The 18,746-nt window shown below is 42.7% G+C and overlaps 2 protein-coding genes across 2 annotated transcripts in view; one reads left to right on the top strand and one right to left on the bottom strand.

Annotated features, from left to right (window-relative positions):
* The window catches only part of fbxo25 (F-box protein 25), a 42,804-nt gene that overhangs the window by 23,635 nt on the left and 423 nt on the right, over window positions 1-18,746 (bottom strand). The window contains exon 2 of the mRNA XM_019873724.1: window positions 5,289-5,378. The gene's annotated coding sequence lies outside the window, so the exon portion shown is untranslated. The remainder of the gene's footprint in view (window positions 1-5,288; window positions 5,379-18,746) is intronic.
* alkal2a (ALK and LTK ligand 2a) lies at window positions 10,668-17,974 on the top strand. Its single transcript, XM_019873737.1, has 6 exons — window positions 10,668-12,214; window positions 12,991-13,689; window positions 16,217-16,270; window positions 16,400-16,480; window positions 16,575-16,649; window positions 17,552-17,974. Exons 2-5 carry the CDS (start codon window positions 13,380-13,382, stop codon window positions 16,637-16,639), a joined length of 510 nt encoding a protein of 169 aa, XP_019729296.1. The 5' UTR covers window positions 10,668-12,214; window positions 12,991-13,379; the 3' UTR covers window positions 16,640-16,649; window positions 17,552-17,974.

Genomic DNA, 18,746 nt, shown 5'->3' with positions numbered 1-18,746 from the left:
ACCTCGCGCTGTGGAGGCCCTTATGTGTCAAGTGTTTACACAACAAAAACTTTCCCGTAAATAAATGAAAAGTGGCACACAGTGCGCTCTGTGAAGGATTACAAACGTGACAGTTTCTTTTGTAAACTGATAATGTACACACCATTTTTAAGGACGATGTGCACGTCTGAAGGAGGATTATTTTTTTGAATGGAAAACCATCACGATGTCAAGGATCTGCCATCTGGTTAGACGTGGGGGAGTTGAGCCGCTCAACCTTCACCTCATACATCTCAAATTTTATCTCCTCTCATCTGACAAAATGTCTTTCAAAGGAACATCCCTGTTTTTTCTTATGGCTGCTGCCAATGACCCTTATAAGAGGGCACATGTCTTTTTATTTTTTTGGAGGAGACAAAAAAAAAAAAAAAACCAACCAAAAGACAAAGGGTGTGTCTCATCGTGCCATGACTCATCTTATCTGGTTGAGGGCAGGAAACGCTCGTGAAGAATGTGTCTGCCTCCAGGACACCGAGCCGACAAATGGGAAGGAGACGGACACGCTTAACAAGCTTGTCTTCAGCGACCACACTGTCGCTATTATGTGCTATTAAACTCAGTCAGGGAGGTTGACTTTAAAAATACATCGGAAGGAAGGTCTAATTAGACGAGAGATTTCAAACAAACAAACTGTTTTCGGGCCCTTATAATGTTGATTAGTCACACGGGCAGGCGGATGATTTTGATACGGACACAGAAATGTCAGAAAATGTACTTTCGCGAGGCTGAAATTGGAGAACATGGTCAATCAGCATGCCTTGCATGCTGATTGAACACTCAAAATTGTCCCTAAGTGTGAGTGTGAGTGCCGATGGGTGTTCGTTGGCAGGCAACCAGTTCAGGGTGTCCCCCGCCTACTGCCCAAAGACGGCTGGGCTTGGCTCCATCACCCCATGCGACCCTTGTGAGGATAAAGTGGATCGGAAAATGGATGGATGGATGGATAGAATTGCGGTGATCATTTCTCCACACAGATTAATGTTAGTATGGACTCACGTCAGCTCCAGCACACCCCGCGACCCTTGTGAGGATAAAGTGGATCGGAAAATGGATAGATGGATGGATAGAATTGTGGTGATCATTTCTCCACACAGATTAATATTAGTATGGACTCACGTCACCTCCAGCACACCCCGCGACCCTTGTGAGGATAAAGCGGATCAGAAAATGGATGGATGGATGGACTCACGTAGCAATAAGCGCAAACAAAAAGAGGAGGATGTCCAAAATTTGGGATAATTTCATTCACACACGAAAGCTAATTTAATATAGCACACCACTGCTAGGCCCCGCCTTTTAAAAATCACATACATTCAAAATCACAGATACTACGGTGACCCCAAGTGGACAAAAATAATACCTGCACCTCACACGCATATTTTGTATTGTCACACTGAGCTGGTAGACAAACAAACTATTAACACTCAGCATTCATGAGCCCTCAATGAACCAAAAAAATTGATGTTTTTTGGAACGGAGGAGTTGGGGTGACCGGCCCCGAACCAGAACTGCCAGGAAGACGTGTTAACCACCATAGAAGATCACTTTTCCAATAATCTGCTGTTTACACATTCACAACCAGACATTATGACTGTTTTCAGGATTCAATTTAGGCTAACAAGTAAGTGTAGATGTTAAACGTGCGCGACGTAGCCGCCTAGCATCGCGGCCAAACAGCTGCGCTCCAACATGTGCTGATGGTTCAGGCTTTGAGCAAATGTTCAGCTTTTTAGGGCACAGCGCTTCCTGTGGGAAAAACAAAAGGCCGAGAGATTCATTTTGCTCTTTAGCATTCCAACTTAACTCCCTCATGCGGTTTAATCAGCACGCGCGCATGTGTGGAAAAGACTTGTCTGTCCTGGGATGTGCTTTGATATCAAGCAACAGAATTTATAAGCTCATTTGGAGGCCATGACTCTGTTTAATGTGCATGCCCCTTGTGGAGAGGACCACAGAGAATGTGTGTGTGTCTTCACTCCCATCGTGGAAAGGCTATACGTAAAAAAATACGAGCACAGACTTGTGTGTGTCAATGACAAAGTGATTAGCGACACACAGGTACCGTCATTTCCCAGAGTATAAAACACCCCCATAATAATACGCACACCTTCAAATCACCCTGAAAAAGTTTTTGTTTTTTTTACTCTGTACTTGTATGTAATACGGTCCCAAAATTCCTGGTCCTCTTTTATTATCAAAGTGAATCATATGAATGAATAAAGATTGCTGAGGTAAAAAAATGGCTAAAAAATGAGAAATTGTCACAGCACAGTACTAAGTGCAGTGTGAAAAGGCCTTAAAGTGCAAGTGTTTTTTTTTTTTTTTTTGTTGCTTTTTTACAATATGTTCGACGCACCCCCACTAGTCGAAACATGGTAATCTGAGTAATATTGCGTTTATGGAATATAAACTGAACAGAAAAGTCCACCTATTTTTATCCATCTCAGGAACCCATTTTGCCTTTTACATTTTATGTCGACTTGCTGTCGACGTAAAATAAAATCACAGACCTCAGGTCACGACCGCCACGGCTCTTCTGTTTTCTGGATTTGGTCACGGATTTATATCATGAAGGATTAACGACGCCACCTGCCGTCGCGAGAAGTTAAAGTTACCGGCGGCCATCTTGCGTTGCCACTTACTTCGGAGAACCTCACTGGGATACAGTGATTTCTCCATAGTGTTTTCACATTATTTTGTCTTGACTAAAACAGTGAGAAATGGCCGCCCACAAAGGAAGAATATCAAGAAAATTCAGGTGTCAGAATTCCTACAAATGGAGAAAATAACCAGAAAAAAGAGCCATCAATGATGTCTATGCTAGCGAAAAAATGGAGATGTCATCCTGGTGAGAGAACAAAGTGAAGAACAAAGAGAACAAAAACGCTCTAATGGTAAGATTCTGACACCTGAACAGATGACTACTTTTCCTGGAAGCATCGTCAATTTGGGACTATCCCGTTCAATATGTCGGCTCAGGTTATCGGCATGATAGGAAATCGGACCGCCAACACACACGCACACACAGAAACACAAGGAGCAGAATGGTAATCTCGGGATGAGGTCAGAAATTGCACTTGTTTACCACACAACGCTTTTTGTCCAGAATGACAAATTGCATTCTGAGTCACCCGTCAAGTAATCAGTCCCAAATATGGAACACAGCTTAAAAGCCAAACAAGAAAGTCACACACTGATATTGTTTGTGTTGTAATTTGAAGCATGTATTAGCAGTGGCACCTATCCCACCGACATCACATGAACAATTGATGGAATGTTGAGATTAAGAAGTCTAAAGTTGGTGCATTTTTCTGAGGGGGCGGACTTGAACAGGCACTGAAATTAGACCATTTTAAAATCAAGGAAACATTTTTTGAAAAAAAGATGATACGTGATAACGTAGCATGGACAATTTAGGAGATGTCATGCAAAACGCACCCAGAGAAAACCCAAGCAGGCACGAGGAGAACAAGCAAATTCCACACAGGAAGGCCAGAGCTGGAATCGAACCCTGCACCTCTGCACTGTGAGGCCGACGTGCTAACCAGTCGACCAGCGTGCCGCTCAATATGCTGTATAAATAATAAAATAAATATATGGCCGAGAAAAGCACAGCAGAAGAAGTTGAGGTTACGGCACGTCGATGATGTTAGTGTTGCGGTGCTTCTTCCAGAGAGCTCAGCTGATGTAACCCGAGCGAGCGGACGAGCGGCTGAGTGCCTGTTCATGGCAGCGATTGAGCTTTTCTCAGGAACACTGCTTCCCATTGAATCCTTTCCTCGGAAGTATCGCCAACCACCCAGTCCACACACACTTAAAACACGAAGTTAGCGTTGTCGGCTAATCATGCTGGCACAATGAATTTAGGAGGGTTTTATGCAAAAAAAAAAAAAAAAAAGTAGTAGTGGATCATAATTAGCAAAATATTTACATATTTTAAAAGGACACAGCCAGGAAATTTGTTCACATGCGAATTGAGTAGCATTTGAGACCAAAAATAGCATATCGTTATTAGACTGTTTACAAATGAACCCTTTCAGGGACAGCGGTTACTACAGTGGACAGCCGATCGTGTTATCAGGTTATGGGGTGCATGAAAGGGTTAAAAAAATTACTGTGGTACGTGCGATTTGCGCATGGGAAAATTTTGTATGATTTTACAGAAAAAGTCAGTGTTTCATTACTTCCATCCGTTATAAGTTGTCCTGACTTTGTATAATGAGCATCCTTGCAAAACACATGCAGCAATGTATTGAAATGCATAGCTGGGATTCTCCCATGGGACTTGGTTTATAATGCTCTCTCTCTCTCGCTCTCTCTTTTCTTAAACAACTCTCATGTAGAACTGCTATAAATGTCTCCTTGGGGGAATGACATTAGAGGTTCTGAAAAGCTTCTTGGCATCTTTACCATAGTAAACGCGAACTCAGCAACTAAATAGGAAGGCTAATGCTTTGGAAAACATGCGCTTTGACGGAACAGCGGCCAAGCGGCTGGTGGGAGCTAATCAGAGTGGAGGAAAAGTTTCCCTTCTGCATGAAATCTTGAAGAAAAAAAATGGAGACTATATTATGGTTTATGTACATAAAGTCCCCTGCATTTGCTTATGATTGAATATCGTCACTGTTGGGTGGAAACCTGTCCAAATATGGTCATTTTCATACTTTTTGAAAAACTGGGCAAACCCTTACCGAAACCTTTTCAAATGGCAAGCACAAGTGAGCTTGACAGGGGAAAGGTTTCAGAAAATATTATCCGGTGTGCTGAGAAAATGGATTCTATGTGCAAAGGTTAAAACTCTGAGGTGACCACTTCAGGGTTGTTTGAGGAAAGAACACCTAAAATGGAAACTCACAAACGCAAGCACCCTTTTTTTAACCGAGCATTTCTTACATTTTGTGAGGTCTAGCAAAACACAATTTCTACCCTTTGTGGATGTTCAGGAGAAGATTTGGCCAGTTGAGGATGTTTGAATCATGCGTCTTGCTGATTGGTCGTCATCATATGTGCATTATTCACACATTGATCACTGTGTAAGCGTGAGTCACCCACAGGAACTACCGCAGAGTTGAGATAATCTCATCTAATCTCATTTTGGAATGCACTGATGGAATATACAAAACCAGCATTTGCCTTCCATGCTGATTTTTGTTTGAGTTTTTAGTTTGCACATTTGTCACGCTCAAATATGAAATGGACCACCAAGCAAATTTTGACATCTCACAATTACAAAAAGATTATGGCGTTGCCTTGAGATAGGCCTCTACTTCGTTTTGTCACTTCGCGCGTTCTTTCCCCAATGAAATTAATTGAAATCTCATCCATTTGTTCCCGACTCCCTGCAAAAATTATTTTTTTCAATCAGAAGGTGATTTTTAAGAAGGAAAATAGCACTCTACAATAATGTATTTCATAAAATTATTGAGCAATAACAACATTGAAGAGAATGAATGTCATTCGAACTGATTTATTGTGGCTCCTTCTGGTGTGCCATCCTTCCAACTCGCTGTCATTTGTTGAAAGTGTAAAAACTGAGCTAAAATGGTAGCTCGTTAGATAGATAACTAGACAGCTACACAAACTACAGCTAGACATCTGAGCAAACAAAAACAGAGGAAAAGGAGAAAGCCTCATAAAACAAAGCTAAAATAGTAGCTAGCTTGCTAGCTAGATAGATACTGTAGCTAAAACAGCTAGCATGCTCGCTAGCTCGCTAGATAGATAGATAGATAGATAGATAGATAGATAGATAGATAGATAGATAGATAGATAGATAGATAGATAGACATTAGCACTCTGTCTTTTCATGAAGTGTGGGGGGGGGACCACAGCTACAGTATGTTATCAGGTAAAAAGATTAAAAAAAAATAAACTCGATGATTGCTTGAAACATGACGTCACTTTACACGTGTATGACAAGAATGTAAGAATGTTGTCCCGTTTGCTCAGGATACTGACTAATGCTGAGTCATCGGTTTCACACACACACACACACACACACACACACACACACACACGCACACACGCACACACGCACCCACGCACACACGCACACGCACGGACGCACGTACGCACACACACGAGTCGCTTAATAGTATTGTAGTGCGGAAGTGCGTGTGTGTGGGAGAGCTGCTAAAATTACAGAAAATGGGACTCCAATGAATCCTGTCCTTGAGTCATCTTACAAGCCTCAATTCAATTTATGTCTTGAGGTCAAACAGTGCGTGGCTAGCAGTGTCTTGATGTGGCTTCAACGTTTCAATAACTGGGGCTTTGTGGTGAATCTAAATGACATTGCTGGGTTGTTTTCTTTCAAACTTGTGGCGGAGACACGTGAGCGTACCAGTGGATTTTCAAAAATCTTCACAATGAATAAACACTGCAACAACAAATATTTCATGTTCATGCAACATACTGGGTGTCACATATTTTTAATACCACCATCATGTCGTAATTACAGAAACCATTATAAAAACAATAGAACAGCTTGTTCAGAAGATTTATTTTTACACTCTAGCCATGAGTTAAACCACACTGAGGATGCAAATTGCCTCTTGCCCTGTCTCAAACCCTGAGATCTTGATTTTTGGCTTATTTTAATGCCGCATCTCTTCTCTCCTCTCCTGCAGAAAAAAGGGGGCTAGGTGTTGATAACTCAAGTGACTCTGTTGCTCTTTGGACTCCATTGAATCGATTGATTTGGATACGATCTGAGATGGACCACTTCCACGGAGGTCTTGGTGTGGAGGATTCTACATCAACCGACCGGGACGTGGTCCTGAGATAGAACCATTGGCCCGAAGGCGTCTAGTTGCGGTGTTTCGTGTCATGAAATGGACTCCCATGCTGTTTTAACTAACACCATACTATGTGATAAAAGGGAGCCCAGGGAATATCCTACCTTCTTGCCCAAAGTCAGCTAGCATAGCCTTCAGCTCACCAACAACAATAATTGGGACTAGCTGTAAACCCCAAACTGTAATGTCTACATTTTGTATTTCTAAGGCAAGGATGCCGAACCATTATCCCATCAGGGCTAATTCGTCTGTTTTTGATCCGCCGATGCCCCATAGTACATTTGTTAAGAACTGAACATTCTCACATTCTCAGATAACTCCAACAACAGACAACTCCTCAACTGTTAGTTGTCTGTCAACACACCATTAATGTGTAAAAGTGTCCTCCATCACACACCAAACAACATTATGTAACAAGAGCTGTCAAATATTTCACCGCAGACCAGTGTTGTTGTTGATTCGCGCAATGTGGATGTTTCCTCCACGGTCTTGTTGGAAACGGACGTGCCAAAGATCTGACCAGCAGCAGTCCAGATCACATCTCTCTAGCTGGCTGAGAGCGAATAAGGAGTCCAGCGATTAAGTCCATACGGAGTTATCGTCATTTTTGCCGATTGGAGCCTATTTGTTATTGACTGTGAAAAACCAAGCCATTTTCATCATGATGCGTGCACACTCGGGGCTGACAAAGAGACATTTTAAAGAGGCGATGACAGCCTGAAGCCCCTCAAGTCGGTCAGGCCCTGTGGAACGCCGCGAAAGTATGCATGTGCATGGTGGAAAAAAAGGACAGTGTTATCTGCTTGTCTTCGCGCCAATTGGGGAACCAACACAAAAACGTTTGCAGTTTTGAATGCGCAAGATTTGGATATCGCCCCACTTCACTCATCCTGCACCCCAACGAGTCTCTGACCAAAAGTCACGCTCTTTACTGACCTGCATGAGGACGATTCTCAAATATGACTAACTTGCAATGCTAAGCTAGCATTAGCACTGTAAACAAGTTGACGTTAGCCACGGCTGCTGCTTGACCTTTTGTAATAGGGTGTCACTATAACATTTAATGTTATTGGCTTCATTTTTTTTGGTGGGGGTAACACAAGAAACAGCCATCTCAAGGCTGAACCAACCATCAAAATAAAATGTCAGTGCATATCACAGATGTGAAATGCCCCATGACTGGGTTTGTCTTGGAGCCTCAAATGGAATGAAAAAGCCCCTTGAAAGAACAGTCATGCGCTTCAGTCAATTTTCCGTTTTCTCTGCTTCCTGATCCCATTTAAATTGAGCCATCAATTGTCATTGACGTCACCAATTGGATTTGGTTGGAGTACCTCAAGAGTGTCTCTAATAATCAAAGGCTTGGAAGACACTTTTCGGAATCCTGCATCTTGGTCTGACCGACAATGGTGTTACCTACAAAAGCAATTACGATAACATTCTCACAAATTAATTTTCATCATATCCGGAGAAAAATCACAATTTGGGAAATTATGCGGAAGTACTACAACTGTGTCCATGTTATTTGGACACAGTTGTAGTAGAACACAATTTATTTTTATTTGACAAAAATTAAGTGTGATTCTTCATTTGAATTGATGAATAGATTTTTATTCGATTAGCTTCACTCCCAAAATAAAATGGAGCGTCTGTATACATTTACACATTTATATTTCAAGTGCCTCACTCTTGTGGCGTGTTAAAGCCCCATGACGATGCGGTGGATTTAAGTGGATACATTTCACCAGCCCTAACATGCAGTTTAGTTATGTGCAGGCATCAGAACGCCGCAAAAGTATCATCCACTTATCCGAGACGTAGTATTTGATTGACAGTTGACATATGAGCGAGTCGAGGTTTCAGCACCATTCACCCCACACGCCAACGTAGCAGGTGTACCTAATCTTATGGCCGGAAAACGTAGCAACACATACAGACACTACATATTCACGTTTTCTTCAAGCAACCTACCGATTCTAATTACAAATACATCAACAGGGAAACTCCATCCATCCATCCATTTTCCACTTATCCTCACAAGGGTCGCGGGGGGTGCTGGAGCCTATCCCAGCCGTCTTCGGGCAGTAGGCGGGGGACACCCTGAACCGGTTGCCAGCCAATCGTAGGGCACACAAAGACAAACAACCATCCATGCTCACACTCACACCTAGGGACAATTTAGAGTGTTCAATCAGCCTGCCATGCATGTTTTTGGGAATGTGGGAGGAAACCGGAGTACCCGGAAAAAACTCACGTGGGCCCGGGGAGTCCGCATGGAAACTCTTATTTAAAAAAAACGATTCCAAATTTATCACAACAAGAAGAAAATAAAATCATGTTTTTGGGTGACAGTGCCCTTGAATAACCTCTTGTGGAGAGGAAGTGAAATCCACCCCCCCCCCCGGCCCCCCTTTTTCAGTTGCTCAAAAGGATTTACGGTGACAGCACTATTAAAGAAGCGGGTGCGCATTTCAACCCTCGCCCCATGCTTGTTTAAAGCAAACAATCACTTTCACTCAATTTATCACATTGTCAACCTATTTTACCGACTTGACCCGAACATGGAACAGCATGTGATCACCCCACCCCGACTCGCCTCCTGGTCTTGGATCGGCGTGGAAAAAAAAAAACACATCATGAGTCAAAACTGCTGGCTATTCTGATGATGATCATGATAATGATGATGATGATGATGGGAATACAAAGTTTGACCTCCCTCTCATGTGCAGCGATTGCGTCATGAAGCCCAGCGTGATCAGCAGCGCTTCCAAATCATGATGTTATTTATCACCTAGCACACATTTTTTTCCAGTCATATTTTGTCGTTTTTATGATTTCATCTGTTTCATGCCTGGGATGATAATTTAAATGGGAAGTACATTTTTTTTTGCTACATTCAACTGCCCTGCTTTAACTAATAAACGACAGTGAAGATTAAAAGCGAAAGAATAAAGTGATTAGCGATGGGCAGTAAAAACAAACAACTTCGGCAATATGGTTGCACACCTTACAGTTGGGGATGTGACTAAATTCGGGATTAACCAATCACATTGAAACTCATCCTATCAGTGAAGCATTGTAAATCATTCTATGCAGAGGATAAAGTACACATGACTATGTACTATTGCTTGTCTACAATGTGTTGCTGCACCATTTATGTTCAATGCATTGCTTCAAGGTTTAAAGCACCTCAGCACTTAACTGCTGTTTCGCATTAGTAATTAAGAAAGTGGACGGAAATGCTAAGCTACGTTGTTTTAAACACTTTAGTTTGACAGAGTGACAAGAAACAGCTGAAAACCTCTTTTTCGATGAATTGTTCCCGATCTGCCGAAGTGCTGCTTGAGAAGTGAGTTGAGTCATTGCCACCATAGAGCATTCATATCTTGAATCTACGCTCGCAAGTCACCGCAAAAAAAAAAAACAAAAACCTTGAGTCACCGATACCGCGAAGCACCTACAAATCTTTTCATTTGCAGCATTTATTTGCATTACAGTAATCCCTCGTTTATAGCGGTTAATGGGGACCAAAACCATCAGCGATAAATGAAAATCCGCGAAGTAGCGACCAATTAACATATACAGGGAAAAAATATATATATTTTTTAAGTCCGCAAAAAGACCGCAAACAGTCCGCGAGAAGCTGCAAAACAACAGCAAGTCACATAGAGCATCATATACAGTACTGTACTTCATGTATATGGAAAAATAAATAAATACATTTTATTTAATGAATATGTTTGAAAAAAATCCGCGATGCACTGAATCCGCAATAAACGAACCGCGAAATAGCGAGGGATCACTGTATATTGAAAAATGTGTCTTTTTTTTTGTCACGGAATTTTTTTTCCAACACTACATTTATTATTTGGGATTTTTTTAAAATGTACAAGCACACCAAAATATGCCAATACAACACTGGTGGGTTTTTTTTTGGGGGGGGGGGCATTTTGAGTGATTTCGGTACACCTTGACTCTCTTCTGCGACTGCACGCCTCACTGGAGTCTATGATGGTGGAATGTGCGTGGCCTCAGTTTCAGTTGCCTTTGAACCTTCTTTAAAAAGAATATTAAGATTCCAGAAATTGAGAACGGGACACTGGCTGTCCCCCTTTACAAGCTCTTCAATCACCTGACTGGACATGAAGGACATCAGTGACGCCTTCCTTTCAGCAACAAGCCAAATCAATAAACATTGTTTTTTTTTTTTTGCTCACAAATGTCACCTTAGAGGAGATTTAAACATCACAGAAGGTAAAAGTTTGAAGTCACTGGAAAAACGGGAGGAGAATGAGTGCTGGAGTTTTGCTGAGGTGAAAGGGTGGAGAGGCTTGACGCCCGCATAAAAGAAGGAGGGGCACGCACTGGCAGGGAAGTACATCTCAAGTGATGGGGGACAGAGTTCGGGGGAACGAGGAGAAAGCACTCAAGCTCGTTTCAGCTCCGCGCGTAATCGTGTCTGGAGAACTTTTACACACGGCGCGTAGGTGCGTCACCGCGCCCTTTATGGATGCCAACGAGATCATCGGAGCTGATTGGGAATTTCGGTGGAAGTATTAAGCAGGAGGTGGGGTAAAAGCGAGTGATATATATTGAAATATCGGACAGAAAGAGGAAGGGTGGTCATCATACTCGGCGCCGGCATCGCGGAGCGAGTCACCCGAGCAGGCAGACAAACAAGACAAGAAAAGACGAGGAGGCTGAGACGCTCTCATCCCGAAGTGTGCGCTCGACTTGGATGCGCGCGCGGCCGCACGTGTTTCGAGCAGCGACCCCCGCCGACCCTAACGGCGGAGCACCGCGGTCCGGGGTCCACCCGCATCCACTCCCGGACGGTCCACCGAGGACCCCCGGCGCTTTTCAAGCGTGGATATTTAACCAGACACTTTGTGTTGGGAAGTTGATTTGTTTTATTTATTAAAGCAGACGTATAGTGGACTTATCGAAAAGGATTTTTTTTTTTTAAAAAGCACATTTAAGGTACGTTTTATAGTTTTATAATCATGTTCACTGCCGCTTCCATTATTATTATTTAAAGTTGAAAGTGACTTTTTGATTTTATTTATCATTGTACCATTATGAAGAGGTGATGAAAAAGCACCATTTAGTTTTTTGGGGGGTGTGTGCCTGTTTTATGGAAAGAATTAAAAAAAATTAATAGTATAAACTTTGGAGGGTTGGAAGTAAAAGTGACTGTAGGGTTCGTTATGTGTGGGGAAGTGGCTTAATTGATCACAAAGACGCATCGGACTTATCGGGGAGGTTATAAAAACATTAACGTGTTTTTTTCCGAAACATTTAACTGCACTCTAAAGAAAGGTTGTGCACATGCAGTTGCCGTCTATACACACGGGAGGACTGCATACTATAGAGCAGGGGTCCCCAACCTTTTTTGCCCCACGGACCGGTTTAAGTCAGACAATATTTTCAGGGACCGGCATTGAAGGTGTGGCGGATTAATACAACAAAATAATATGGTATGAGCTGCATGAAAACTGTGGTGTTTTCGAAATATAATAATAAACACAAGGAGCGTCTAATCTGGTCGCAACACTCTTATCGCTGTGGTAATGTTTAATGCCTTCAAAATACGATACAACGCAAATTCAAAGTGCATGAAAATGACGACTCACCACAGTCCCGAGCTTGATTTTCTGCAATCAGACAGTCCCATCTCGGGGTAATGACACCTTAAGTGTGTGGTTTATGTCTAGTCTACTTCGTAATTTTGTTTTAGTCGCCGTTGCTGCAGAAACTCCACACCTCACACAGGTAGGATGCCGGAAATAGCAACAGTGCTATTGTGGCGATCTCAGAGTATTCAGCCATAACTTTGATCCAGTTGTTTCGAACGTACTTTTAAGGCCGCCGTCATTTGCGATCTCCAAGCAGCTTTTTTACTCATTTTGCGGGCTTCAGCCTTTTGTTTATGAGCGTCATCGGTCACCTGACCGAGAAGTGTGCCTTGACGTGAGTCAAGCGTGACACAGACGGATGTAACAGAGAATCCGGTAATTTTTCAAAATAAAACATTTCGCAATCCGAAATTAATAAAACGGAAAAAAGGCAAGTTCTTTCTGTGCGGCCCGGTACCAAATGCCCTGCGGACCGGTACCGGTCCGCGGCCCGGCGGTTGGGGACCCCTGCTATAGAGTACCCAAAATAACTCATTAGTACTTTGGCAGCCAACGTGCTATCGTGCATTTACGGTCGAATTGTACCCAACTTTATTTTTCATTTATACTCAAGAAGGTATTTTTGCGTGCTTATGTTCGTTTTGGAAAATCTTGAATATATGACAGCATATAGCTGTCATATATTCAGATGGTAATTTTTCAGTTAACGTGGACTTCTGCTTTGTCACTACAAATCTACTGTTGTTTTGTTTATCACATGCCTTCATCCGGCTCTGTAAAGTGGAGTTTGTCACGGCAAATTAACTGACGTCCATCAACTCTTGTCTTGCAGCAATCAACAGAAGGGCAACGCCCCCCCCCCCAAAAAAAAAATCACTTTCCCCACCATCAGTCGTCCGCGTGAGCAATGGGGGAACTGCACGTGCGCGTCACCGTGGGACTGCTACTACTTCTCACGTGCACGCTCGTCGGCGCGGCACCCACGCCGAAGACGAGCGTGAGCCGGGGTTCGAGGCGCGCCACCGCGCCGGTAAGGCGAGAGGAGGAGCTGAGACGCTTCGCCGAGACCACGAAGATGGGGAGGACGGTGGCGGCGGCGACGGGCGAAGCTCCCTGGAGCCCCTGGGGGAGCGCCATGACCGTGATTACGACGCCCCACGGGGAAAAGAGGCGTTTGAGAAGAGTGAAAACAGACAGAAGGGGGGATCGGCCAGTCGGTGAGTAAAGGAGCATGGGCCTGTTAAGTCTTTTAAGTACAGGGTCACTTTTTTTCGGGGGTGCGGGGGGGCTCCTCACGTTCTGTGCAGTCAGAAATGGGTGGTATAGCAAAAAAAAAAAAAAAAAAAGGGGTTGTCCCAAAAGGATATGTGGATCACTATATGGGGCAAATTACTCGAACCCAATTTCATCGTTTGTATTTTCTCCACAGCCATCAAAAGTTGCGTCATGACAAGTTTTTGTGGTCTTTGAAAGTTCAGGCCTTACAAAATAGTGTTTTAAGATTCATAAAGTACCAAATAAACATCACACAAAAATGTTTGTTTGTACCCTATTCCATTAATTAAAATAATAATAATACATGTAATGATCAGCAGTAAAAAATGGGTTGGCTTCACCAAATCACCGATTGTGGACCCAAAAATGCAGGAAACAAACATTTTGTGAAAAAGATATATTTTATGCACAAGAGTTACCTTTATGCTAAAAAAAAATCTTTAGTGACATCTAAAACATCTGAACAGTCACCTTTCTTCTATAAAATACCACCAACAGTGAAAATGTACTTTTGATGGCAAAATAGTCTTCACAAATAATCACCGCTGTAACCATATTATATTTGGCTTTACAAACTATTTGCACACTATTTAGTGGTCGTAGTATTTAGTAGTGTGTGTGCTTTTGTGTATGTAAATCATAGCATCGCTTCTTTGCCAGTTTAAAGATCAAATCAGAGCTGGCCAATACTTTTTCTCTGCCCATTTCCATTTAAAAGAAACGTGTTCGTCACTGGTCAGATTGGACGTGTTTCTTGATGCTGGTGCACAAAGTCCTTTTTTGTTTGTTTAAGCAGAGTGAATCCAATCCAATTTAGTTTGCGGTTCTTTTGTTGGGAACAAAATCGATTTTATTTAATGGGGAAAAAAAACTAATCTTATCTTTGCACGAGAACTGTGTTAAGGCGTTGTGGTTAAAAAAAAAAATGGGAAAGATTTTTCAATGTGTCTTGTGTTCACGCTTTCAAAAAAGCTGTCTGCTTGAGGGCTTCTCAAGAAATGTCTTGAAAATGTTTGTGGTCGCACATCTGGAGAAGATTTCAGCTATGCTCCAAATGTGACAGTGATCGTGATCAAGTGGATCCAAGTCATTGGTCCAGTGACCCACAAAAACTGGAAGATACGAATTATAGTGCCTCACCCGGCCAAACAAATAAAAGTCCCCCACAAACAAAACATTTCCAACAGTAACCGTACCCCCGGTGACCTTAAGGCTCTAATTGTGGTATTTCCTCCAAGAGTGAGACGCCGGGTCCGTCATCCGCTTTAAACAAATGAACGCCTCGTCGCAGTTCACAGACGCCATTGTTCACACAAACTGCCATCGACGACTTAACCGCTAAGCCCATTTGGAACTTAACGCTTTAAAGTTGGGGGAGGCTTACCACATGTTTAAGAGTTACTTGCGGTATGTGGCAGCCGCTGCTACTACGAACATTGGAAATGAAAATTAATGACTCAATGAATAATTGTACACTATTTGACGGTGATATTCCCATCCCAACTTTAACCCTTTCATGCACCAATAATGATAAACTGTAACCAGAAAAACATGATAGGACGTCCACTGTTGTGACTGCTGTCCCTGAAAGGGTTCAATGGGACGTTAACCCCAAAATTGTTCGATGCAACCCCACTAGTCTAAACACGACGTTCTGATTCGTAGTGTGTTTTTGGAATATGAGTTCAGCGGCAAAATCCACCCGTTTTTCGCCATCTCAGGGGGGGGCGGCCATTTTGCCACCTTCTGTCAACTGAAAATGACATCACAGTTGCTCAGGGCTCAGGTCACAACCAATCACGGCTCAGCTGATATATTCGCAGGGATGAATGGCCAATTGTACCTTTGGCCATCCAACAGAAGAACAGTTATTTGTTATGCGTGTCGCTATATGTCGTCGTCACTGAGAGAAATACAATAATTCAAACAGGAATACGATTACAATAACAGTCCTCCATAATAATGCTGCGAACATATACTTTCACTTTTAACCTCACTGCAAGACAATTGATTTTTTGACAAGGCTACACATACTGAACCAAAAAAAATTGACCGCAAAATCAAGTTACCGAACGAACAGAGCTGGGGATTTTGTGAACCTTTCCACCCCTAAAACAAACTTTTTTTTCTGATTAAGGAAAACAATCTACTCTTTCTTTTGCCGCTCGTGTCACAGTTAATGCTGTAAAAAGGCCGGCGATTTTGGAAACTTTGCTTTGGAAACGGTCGGGGCAACGAATGAGACTAGCCATAAACAGCACAAAAAGTCGTTTCACAAAAGAAAAGTCAAAATTTTGCGGTGCAAGAGAAGACAAAAGTGCCTCAGAGTCTCATTTAACGTTTGTCTTTTTCTGTGTTGATCACTTGTCAGTGTTGGGAATGAGGCAAAACAAGCCGCAATGTTGATATTATCAACCAGTTTAAGTGAATCGATTCGTAATCCCGCCTTGTCTTGTTCTCTTTCACCAGCCCCAACCCCACGAAATCACAGAAAGATGGACAAATACCTGACACACATCACAGGTAAGACTTTCCTTCCTCAGCATTGCCGAATTGACATGACGTCGTGCGAGCGGCATCGCAAAACATGCGAAATTAGGAAATAAATCTGAAACACAAGTTCGTCAATTCTGAAAAATGTTCCCACTATAGGTCGGCTCTACTTCAGCCCCAAGTGCAGAAAGCACGCGTCCCATGTGTACCACCAGACCCGAGACTGCACGATACTTGCATGTAAGCCACGACTTTCATCCTCGGAGCACGTCGCCCCTCGAAAGGTTCAAAGACATCGTTTAAGGCGTCTCTTCTTTCTCCCCCTTTTTCACAGATTTCAAAAGATGTGCCCGGCTTCTCACGCGTCTTGCCAGCAGCCCAATGTGCACGGGAGGTTAACGCGAGCAAGGTATGAAGACTCTACCTCCAATGCTGAATAAATAAAAGACACACACGCTCTGATAGTCACCAGGACAAGAGTCACTAAACCGGAGTTGGAATTTGGACACAACTGGAATTTGATCAGTCATACCGACGGAACTTCAGCCTACAGCACGGGTGTCAAACTCAAGGCCCGGGGGGCCAGATCTGGCCCGCCACGTCATTTTATGTAGCCCCGCAAAAGCAAATCAAGCATGTCAACTTCCATGACGCTTGCTAAAATCTCGACCAAAATTGAAAAATTCTCATATGTAATAAATAAGAGACATATTTGTAAGCATTTTCTTGTAACCAAACCCCTGAGTACAGTAACCTAACCAATAGTTCACAGGTGTCAAAGTCAAGGCCCGGGGGCCAGATCTGGCCCGCCACGTCATTTTATGTGGCCCCGCGTAAGCAATTCAAGCATGTCGACTTCCATGATGCTTGCGAAAGTCTGACCCAAAATGTCAAAATTTCATATATAATGTAATAATTACAATGTTGGAACAATCCATAATTTTTGACTTCTGATGTCAAAACTAGTTTGCCATCGATTCGTTGCTGTGTATGTAATATGTGGAGGTGGTTCAACATTTACATGGTTTCACAAAATTTACAGTCCTAACGGCCCTCCAAGGGAAACCGTAACTACAATGCGGCCCGCGACAAAAATGAGTTTGACACCCCTGACCTAAAGTATGGAACAAAAGATTGGAGCTAAGAGCGCCAACAGTGTTAGTATCAGAGCACTTTTCAATCGAATAGGCACAGGTGTTACGTGAACGCAGCACATTAAGCGAGGCGCAAGGGAAATAGGGAGAATTCTCTGAGTTCTGCCAAAAAGCCAGTGAAGAAAGCACTCATTTTGTTTTGTTTTCTATTTTGAAGGTCCAAGACAAACACCTGCTATCCAGAATTCGAATGGTCTTGCTTTGGGAAGAAAAAAAAAAGTGCCTTGGACATTGGGAGAGCCATCTGTAAATCACTGTTGAACTCAGGCGGAACAAGTGTCCTTCTACTGAAGTCTACTGATCGTATGGACGCTGCGACCACCTAAAAAGCTGAAACTAAACAAAAAAAAAAAAAAAACATCAACAAAAGGAAGCCAATGGGAGGCAAAGAGCCCGCGAGAGACAAGAGGACGATCCGCTTCGCTTGCCTTGTTGTGTAAAGGACTAAAGGACGCGGACTCTGCGGGCCCACGCAGGCCCACGCGCCGATATCGAGATGCTGACGAGACATCAAACATGGTGGGAAAGAACAGAACATTCCGTCAAAGTCCATATTTATATATTTGACAAGATTGGACCATTTCAACATTTGGGCCTACATGCTGTTTAAAAAAAAAAAAAAAAATGTCAGGCTTACAAACGATATGTAGCTATATATGATATAGTGTATAGGTATCTGAAAGCAAAGATATATTTAAATAAATTATATAATTGGTACAAAAGCGAGGGGTCCTCATGCTGCTTTAGCTCTCCCCCCCGACCGGGCGTGAAGTATCGAAGACCACGTGACTGCTGAGCCAAGCATGGTAGCGATAGTCCCTCCGCAGAATACTGTCAGACAGAGTAATCGAAATGCTTTTTTTGGAGGTGTAATTATTATTTATTATCCCCCCCTCCCCAGAAAGCAGTCGCAGACAACCAGCACTGTTTTGGAGTGGGAATACACGACAAGACTTTTCAAGCCATGTTTTTTGTTGATGTTGTTTTCTTTGGAAAAGACATGCGGGTTCGAAAATGTTACATTTGCGACACACCAGGAACGACAAATTGTTGTGTATTTTGGCAGATCCCGAAGCGATACAGCTGCAGTTATGAATAGTAACAAGAAGTACCAAAATGGGAATGTTTCTTTGTTTTTTTTTGGGGTGGGGGGGTTGTTTTTTGGGGGATGCTTGAAAACAGGAAAAAAAAAATGTCATGCTGTTTATTCATAATCACTTGGTATTGGCAACAAATTAGGACTTCAATTCTACACACTAAATTGAATTCAACTTTGTTCATGTGCGGAATGTCAAAATTAATTTTTTATGCAGCGTTACGATAGTAGCGGCTTCAAATTGAAGGCGGCGACA

The sequence above is a fragment of the Hippocampus comes genome, unplaced genomic scaffold (assembly GCF_001891065.2).
Source record: "Hippocampus comes isolate QL1 unplaced genomic scaffold, H_comes_QL1_v1.1 scaffold126, whole genome shotgun sequence".
Lineage (NCBI taxonomy): Eukaryota > Metazoa > Chordata > Actinopteri > Syngnathiformes > Syngnathidae > Hippocampus > Hippocampus comes.
This window is presented reverse-complemented; position numbering and strand designations above follow the sequence as displayed.

Bases quoted from the DNA above. Each gene is read 5' to 3' on its own strand.
- alkal2a (XM_019873737.1), top strand. From the start codon at position 13,380: ATGGGGGAACTGCACGTGCGCGTCACCGTGGGACTGCTACTACTTCTC. The intron at 13,690-16,216 runs GTGAGTAAAGGA...CTCTTTCACCAG, and splicing joins AAGGGGGGATCGGCCAGTCG to CCCCAACCCCACGAAATCAC. The intron at 16,271-16,399 runs GTAAGACTTTCC...TTCCCACTATAG, and splicing joins ATACCTGACACACATCACAG to GTCGGCTCTACTTCAGCCCC.